Below are 8671 nucleotides of genomic sequence, written 5' to 3'. Positions count from 1 at the left end.
TATAATAAATCAATACTGCTTGAACCTGTGTATGTCGTGTCCGTCTCAACAGCGACATACAGCAACATCTGGTGACCCCGACGTGATTCACCAGGACGCGAACTTTTGGACCGCAGGGCGAAGTGCGGTGGAGACGGAGCCCAGCGTAGCTTGAGAGCAGCGGGGAAGCTGCGAATTGATCCGGATCGACTTAGACTTTGACACCTGGGACAGGTGAGCCGCTGGGAACGGGATAATGGGAAATAGCCTCACAAAGGAGGAGGAAGACGTCCATTCTTTGTGGACGTTAATATTGAAAAGAAAAGGACTGAAAGTATCTAATAATAACATCCAAAAAATGTTGTTGTGGGCGCAGCGACAAGGGCTTGAAGCGAACTCTGCCACAGCATTCAGTGTGCCTGTTTGGCAAGCCCTGGGGAAGAAATTATTTGATGCTGCTACCAGTGGGCAAAAAGAAGCTGTGGACTTATTGACAACGTGGCGATCGTTTTTAGAGGCCTTGAAAGACTTAAAGTCTGAGCGTGATAAAGCAGAGGATAAGACGGACTCTGTTCCGATAACCTCTCCTGCAGTAAGTGAGGTTGTGGGAGAGACTTCTAAAGCGAATGACAGCTCAGCTGGGAGGTTACCGCCTGTGCCTAAGCCGAGAAAAAGGTTGCTGAAATCTGCTCACTTAGTGGAGCCGGACTCCCTGGGAGCGTACGTATCCCCCGCAGAACAGCTAAAAGCGGCGGAAAAATCCTCAGGAATGTATGTATCTCCTGCAGCACAGCTAAAAGCGGCGGAAAAATTTACTCCCTATAAGTTGCCTTGGCAGCAGTTGCAAGAGGCAAAAGAAAAGTACGCAAAACCTAATATTGAAACATGCTCTCTCCCTTCTTCTCCACTGAATTCCTCTGATATTAAGGCGACAGAGGACGAACAAATACAGGATCAGGTATATCCCCCTTTACCGGAGAGTGACGAGGAGGAGGATTCTGTAACAGATTTTGCTGAGATGCCCTCTGTTTCTGCAAAGGGGGTGGGAAAACAGGGGGGTCTACCGTATCGGCCTCCCTTACCACAGTCGTGGGTGTTGCCACCTGCTACAGTGACGGTTCAGCCGCGTAATGCAGTACAATTTTGGGACGCGGTTAGGAAAAAGGCAATGGAGGTTGGGGACTGGGACTTGACCGAAACACTGGGGACACCGGTCAATAAAGATCCGTCTGTGATGGAAGTGGGGGGAGGGCCTAGTGCATTCCCTGTGGAGCTAGCCCTCCCGGGCTCTAATCAGCCCAATCAACATGTGGGGTGGTCATGGAAAGTTATACAGGATATGCAGAGGGCGGTAGCTCAGTATGGACCGAATTCCCCAGCAGTGACACAATTGTTGCGATTATTGAGTTTAGAGGTATTGGTGCCGTATGATTTTCAACATTTGGCTCAAATTATGTTTCAGCCAGTACAGCACTCGGTTTTTATGAATGTTTGGAGACAACAGGCTGATCATCAGGCATTGCAAAATATGCAATTGCCCCAAGGTGACCCTTGTCACACTGTAGGTACTGATGTGTTGATGGGAACGGGTCAGATATTTAGTAATCCGGCAATTCAAGCACAGTGGCATCCCCAAATTCTCGTGCAAATTAAGCAAATAGGGATGCAAGCTTTGATGCGCACGGCAGAAATGGCAGAGCCTAAGGCAAGGTATTCAACAATTAAACAAGGGGTCAGGGAACCTTTCTTACAATTTGTGGAAAAATTGCAAGGGGCTATAGAAAAACAAGTATTTGACAACAGTTTGCGAGCCCTGTTAACAAAGCAGTTGGCGAGAGATAACGCCAACCCTGACTGTCAGAGAGTTATCGAGACATTGCCGGGGGACCCCTCCTTAGAGGAAATGGTTACTGCGTGTGCTAAAGTCGGGTCTGTGGAGCATAAAATGACTGCACTGGCCACCGCCCTAGCTGCCTTGCGTGTTAAGGAGCAGAAGTGTTATAGATGTGGAAACCTGGGACATATAAAATCAGAGTGCCCAGGACTGAAAGGCCAAAGGCTGACAATAAATGCCGAAAAAGTTAATGGCTCAGTGCCAGTTACTTGCCATAAATATGGAAAAATAGGTCATTTTGCTAAACAATGTCGATCAAAGTTTTATGCTACCGGTCAGCCAATTCCGGGAAACGGCAAAAAGAGCGCGAGGGGGCGCGCGCAGACACAAATGCCCTACAGTCCTGGCAACCCTTTTGTGGGAGCAATGCAGCATCCACAGACCAATCCACAAACTTATGCGACAAATTATCAGGAAAGACAGTCGGAGCTGCCGGGATGGATGTATCCATCGCCGACACAGTAACAATAAATAATTGTCAAATTCACAAAGTGCCTTTGGATGCATGGGGACCAATCGGTAAAGGACTTAGTGCTTTGTTAATAGGACGATCAAGTGGCACCTTGCAAGGGTTGATAGTGCATGTAGGAGTGATTGATGCTGATTATACAGGGCAGATCTGTGCTATGGTATCTACTGCGACACCACCAGTAACTATTGTTAAAGGGACTCGAATTGCTCAACTTGTGCCCTTTGTGAGTTGTGTTCCTAAAACAGAGCAAACTGTTCGTGGCAACAACGGATTTGGATCTACGGGGAAACCATCTGTTTTTTGGTCCCAGACTGTCACCGACAAGAGACCACAAATGACGTGCACACTTACAATGGATCACGCAACCCCATCGCAGACAAAACTAACGGGTTTGTTGGACACAGGAGCTGATGTTACTATCATTGCACAGCGTGATTGGCCTTCCACCTGGCCTCTAGTGTCAAATAATGCGGGAGTAGTGGGTCTTGGGGGAGTTGCTAACAGTTTTATGGCCGCCAAGCCTGTCCTTATTAGTAACCCTGAGGGACAGAAGGCCACTATTAGACCATATGTGACCGCAGCACCCTTAAATTTGTGGGGCAGGGACTGCCTTGGACAATGGGGCGTAAGAATTACAACGGATTTTTAGCAGGGGTCACTGTGCTGCAGGGCGTGACACAGCCCACACTGGCATTAACATGGTTAACAGAAAAGCCTGTTTGGGTGGATCAGTGGCCCCTCAATCAAGAAAAACTCACAGCCCTGCACCTTCTGGTTAAAGACCAATTGGCAGCAGGACATATAGAAGCCTCTCACAGTCCCTGGAACACACCTGTGTTCGTGATAAAAAAGAAATCAGGAAAATGGCGTTTATTGCATGATTTAAGAAAAATCAATGAGGTGATGGCAACAATGGGGGCCTTGCAACCAGGGTTGCCCTCACCAACTATGATTCCAATGCAATGGGAAATTGTAATATTGGATTTAAAGGATTGTTTTTTTACTATTCCTCTTGCTAACCAGGACATGGAGAAATTTGCATTCACAGTACCTTCAGTGAATAACAGTGAACCAGCCAAAAGGTATCATTGGAAAGTTTTACCACAAGGTATGAAAAATTCACCCACTATTTGTCAGTGGTTTGTGGCAAAAGCCTTAAGTCCTATTCGAGCTGCATTTCCATCAGGGTATTGTTATCATTATATGGATGACATCTTACTAGCCGCACCTTCGCAGGTAATGCTGGCTGAAATGGAGGCTGAAGCACGAAAGTCATTACAATACCATGGATTGGTGATTGCCCCAGAAAAAGTGCAACGCCAGCAGCCATGGTTGTACCTGGGTATAAAGGTGTTAGATCAAATGGTAATGCCACAACCAATTCAGTTACAAATAAAGGTAAAAACCCTGAATGATGTACAAAAACTAGCAGGGATGATTAATTGGGTCCGACCTTATTTGGGCTTGACGTCTTCCAAATTACAACCGCTCCTGGAGCTGTTAAAAGGGGACTCGGACATTTCTGCACCACGAGTTCTAACTCCAGAAGCAAAACAGGTGATTGAAGAGGTAGAACAGGCAATCATGCAGAAACATGTATGGAGAATCGATCTAACTGTATCAGTGCAAGTGTTTGTTTTGATAGATGATCTGATACCTTTTGCAATGCTTGCACAGTGGAATTCTGATTGGCAAGATCCTTTGCATGTTTTGGAATGGGCTTTTTTGCCTTTTAAAACTAAAAAAACTGCTCCTGGACTTTTTGAACTTTTAGCTCAAATTATTATGAAAACTAGAGCTCGCTGTGTGGAATTGTTGGCAAGAGATCCTGAGAACATTGTAATACCAGTAAAAAGCGAATATTTTGAATGGTGCCTTGCCAACAGTTCAGCACTTCAAGCAGCAATGACAAATTATACAGGTCAAATTAGTTATCACCTGCCTTCACATCCATTAATAAAAATGGGTGGCCAGATTCGATTTGCACAAAAACAATTAAGTCAGTCTGACCCTGTGCCTGGTCCCACAGTGTTCACTGATGGTTCAGGAAAAACAGGGAAGGCTGCCATTGCCTGGTATGATGGACATCAATGGCAGAACAGAGTGGAACATCAGGAAGGCTCTCCTCAGATTGTTGAATTGAGAGCCATGACTATGGTATTTCAGCAATTTTCTGGTCCTGTTAATGTTGTTACTGATTCGGCCTATGTGGCTGGGTTAGTGCAACGGTTAGACAAGGCTGTCCTTAGCCATGTTACTCAAGAAAAACTTTTTGGAATTTTAAAACTATTATGGACTGAAATTCAAAAGCGACATTCTCCTTATTATGTATTACATATTAAGAGTCATACGAACCTCCCTGGTTTTTTGGTGGAAGGAAATGCAAGAGCAGATGCACTAGTATCAGGCGTAGCAATGGGACCTACTCCAAACATTAAACAACAAGCTATTGCTTCTCATCAATTTTTTCATCAGGGTTATCGAGCCCTGAGACGACAATTTCGCTTGTCCAATGCTGAGGCTCGTGCTATTGTTGCTGCATGCCCTGACTGTCAAGACCAACATGTCCCTCACTACTATGGGACCAACCCTAGAGGGTTACGGGCCCTCCAGATCTGGCAAACAGATGTTACTCATATTGTTGAATTTGGCAGATTAAAATTTGTCCATGTATCTATTGATACGTTTTCTTCGGTCATCATTGCTACTGCTCATGCGGGAGAAACTGCCAAAGATGCCATTCGCCATTGGCAACGGGCTTTTTCTATTGCTGGAGTCCCGCATCAGATAAAAACGGATAATGGTCCAGCTTATGTATCTCAAAAGGTTAATTCATTTTTACAGCTGTGGGGTGTGACTCATGTTACTGGTATTCCTCATTCTCCCACTGGACAAGGTATTGTTGAACGTGCTCACGGTACATTAAAACGGCTTCTGCAAAAACAAAAAGGGGGAATGGCAGGGGAGCCTCCAGAGGCTCGACTGAACAAAGCTATGTATGTCCTGAATTTTTTACAGGTCTCTGATGATTCTCAGGAACCCCCGATAATACGTCACTTTGGCTCACTAACCACCACCTGTGGGATGTCCCCAGGAGCCAAAGTTAGGGTTCGGGATCTACAGACAGGTCAGTGGTCTGATCCCTATGATCTGATAACTTGGGGTCGAGGGTATGCTTGTGTCTCGACAGATGGTGGCCCCCGGTGGGTTCCTGCTCGTTGTGTCCGGCCTGTGGTGGAAAGCTGATCTTGTTGAAGGATGGACGTTGGCTGAGTAAGCAAGCCAACGCTACGTCAATAGTATTGAGTGATTTATTAACTGATGCTGATAGTGTTAGGCATGCTACACTGCAAAATAGAGCTGCAATTGTTTGTCTTTTATTGTTAGTGCAAGGAGATAGATGTGAAGATTTTGAGGGAAGTGGTTTTGTATGGGACTGGCTGAATAAATTGCTCAGAGGATGGGGATTGCCCAGCTGGTTGTTATCATTGCTAAAAACAAGGTTGCTGATTTTGATCGTTGTTGTAGTTGTGTTATTAATATTGCCCTGTCTGGACAGTTTGCTGCAAAGGGCCCTGCAGCAAGCTGTCAGAGCAATTTCTTTTAGCACAAATACAAAAAGGGGGAATTGTGGGAACTACGGCTGGTCCGCGGATCCCAGGACAGAAGATGAAGAAACTGGCCTTGAAGAAATTGCTGTGTACCCCTGCAGATATGAAAACTCCCTGAACAGAAGTGGAAAACAACTTGCAGGTGCCTGGGAGAGCCAGGGAACCGTAAGATAAAGAGGAACTGTATGATAAGAGACTGGACTGTGTTTTTGCACTAATTGTGTGATGTAATGAATTTGGCTTAAGTTATGTAGAGTGCGTGATCACCAATCATGTATTAGGCTAAGGCGCGTGAACAGCTGTAGCTAACCAACCACCTAATTGCTTATGTCGCGTGCACTGCTAGAATTAGTATAAAGGTGTGCTGGAACTTGCAAGGGGGGATTAATTAATTATATAATAAATCAACACTGCTTGAACCTGTGTATGTCGTGTCCGTCTCAACAGCGACATACAGCAACAATGTATTTTTAATAATTTTGCTAGGATATTTTTTTAAACAACAAGCTTTTTCTGATCTCAGTTTCTCAAACTGTTTAGTCTTTAAACACGTGAGAGTGAAAATGCATCCTCTTTTTATCACAGCAAGGGGGTTATTGCCATTAATGTGACTAATGCCAACATCAATTTCAGGTTACTTTTATTATGATAGCACTGCAATGATCCCCCTCCATTTCACCTGGGCCAGACTGAGGCTGTGTGCAGTGTGCACCTACTGAATAGAAATGTTGATATTAAAAGAGAGTGTCTTATGAGCAAGAGCACCAAGCACACAAAGGGGGAAAAAAACCCTAGAGAAGATTACAAGAACATTTATAGACTGCGCATATGGTTATACTAAAAGCCCTACAAAACTCACTACAATGCTGCTTGAGTCACTAACAATTTGAAGCACTTCACAAAATTTGTAGCTCTTCAGTAATTTTGATTCCCTCTAAAGTGCTCATGCTCCAAACTATGAAGTCTTTCTTGACCACTGCAAACATATAAAAGATGCATCATCAAAATGATGGTAATCAGCTCCTTCAATCACAGGAGTGAAAGTGTTCTTTATTTTTCCCTTGTCATTTCTGTTATTCAACAAGTGCAACAATAACAAAAAAGGGGTGAAAAGGTGTCCTTTGCGGTGCCCAATGTGAGGCTTGAACAGTTGAGATGACAGATTTGACCAGAGTGTGTTAAAACAAATTTATTATAAACATTCATTAAGTTCCCTTGGATGTCACTAGCTGGAATGTTGTTTTATGTGCTCTCAGAGTTGTTTTTGATGTTGTATTATTTAGCATCTTAACTGCCGCATATGCTGTTTGTCAGTATTTATACGCAGTTTACTATCTCTAGGTGTTGGATTGGGATGAAAGGCATTTTTTTGCTGATTAAGAGTATTGTTGTGTTGTGCTGTGCGATGCTGGTAAAATCGTGGATGTTGCGACCAGTTCTGTACCTGTATTCAGCAGTGCAGAGGCAGGTGGCAAAGTGGACTTGATTTATGAACTTTAAGCACCACCTGGCAGGTATTGTTGCCAATTACACGGATTGCTTTTTTCTGTTGGAGAGCTGATACATGAGGGGGACGTCTCCCTTCACTTTCCCCTCCCCGTCCAGACTGAGAATTCTGAGAATGTTGAATATCATTGGAATGGTAAAACCATAGAATCATAGAATGGTTAGGGTTGGAAGGGACCTCAAAGATCATCTAGTTCCAACCCCCCTGTCATAGGCAGGGAAACCCTCCACTACACCAGCTTGCCCAAAGCCTCATCCAACCTGGCCTTGAACACTTATAAAAAAAATATATATATACTTGAAAACCAGTATAATCCTGTTGCAAGGTCTCCTGAATGTATGTCTAATTATGTATATAATTAGGGTTAATCGATCATTTAGAAATGTTACTTCTCTTGCTATCTCAATCTCCACGATAAGCACCGTGGCTACTCAAACCTCGGCTTTTGCTACTGATGCTTGGTGCAAATGCAGACGCTTTACTCAAACCCCCGTGACAGGCCCTGTATCTACTCAGACCCTGTCACCTACTATGCCTACTCTAACCTCGAGCACAAGTACTGCAGCTACTCAGACCACAAAGCGAGGCATTGCATGGCCCATGCAGTTATCAGTTGCCCCCATACAGAAAAGGAAATGTACACGAAAGACAGCACATTTAGAAAAGGATGAAGAAGAAAAAGAGAAAGCAGGGCCATCATGATAACAGGAGGAAGAAGAACAACTTTCCACTTCCCCTTGAGCAGGAACTCAGTGGAAAAGAGAAGAGACAGAACTGGAGACAGAAGAAGGAGAAGAGGAAGAGGAAGAGGAGGCAGGATACTCTAAAGCAGGGCTGTCACGACAACGAGAGAGAGAGGAAGAACATGCCACTCACCCCCCGAGGAAGAACTCAGCAGAGGAGAGAGGAAGATCTCATAGATGAGATGATAAACACCCAATCTCTATCCCTGAATGAGCTGCGAGACATTCGAAAAGATTACAGCTGTCATGAAGGTGAGCACATTGTCACCTGACTGCTCAGATGCTGAGACAACGGGGCCAGTAGCCTGGATTTAGACAGCAGAGAAGCCAGGCAGCTGAGATCCCTCACTAGAGATGGAGGCATTGATAAAGCGATTGGAAAAGGGACACAAGTCTGCAGCCTCTGGAGACAGCTCCTGGCAACTGTAAGGGAAAAATATCCCTTCAAGGAAGAGATTTCATGTA

The 8671-nt window shown here is 44.7% G+C and overlaps 1 protein-coding gene across 1 annotated transcript; it reads left to right on the top strand.

The window, feature by feature from the left end:
- The first annotated feature begins 235 nt into the window (after positions 1–235).
- On the top strand, positions 236–2338 carry LOC147526243 (endogenous retrovirus group K member 8 Gag polyprotein-like). The gene has a single exon (XM_086630275.1). The coding sequence runs from the start codon at positions 236–238 to the stop codon at positions 2336–2338; it is 2103 nt and encodes a 700-aa protein (XP_086486401.1).
- The last annotated feature ends 6333 nt before the right edge of the window (positions 2339–8671 follow it).

This window comes from Tauraco erythrolophus, chromosome W (assembly GCF_009769465.1).
Source record: "Tauraco erythrolophus isolate bTauEry1 chromosome W, bTauEry1.pri, whole genome shotgun sequence".
Classification (NCBI taxonomy): domain Eukaryota; kingdom Metazoa; phylum Chordata; class Aves; order Musophagiformes; family Musophagidae; genus Tauraco; species Tauraco erythrolophus.
The sequence above is the reverse complement of the archived record's forward strand: the minus strand, read 5'-3'. Positions and strand labels throughout refer to the sequence as shown.

Excerpts from the sequence above, each read along its gene's own strand:
- LOC147526243 (XM_086630275.1), top strand. The coding sequence starts at position 236 with ATGGGAAATAGCCTCACAAAGGAGGAGGAAGACGTCCATTCTTTGTGG.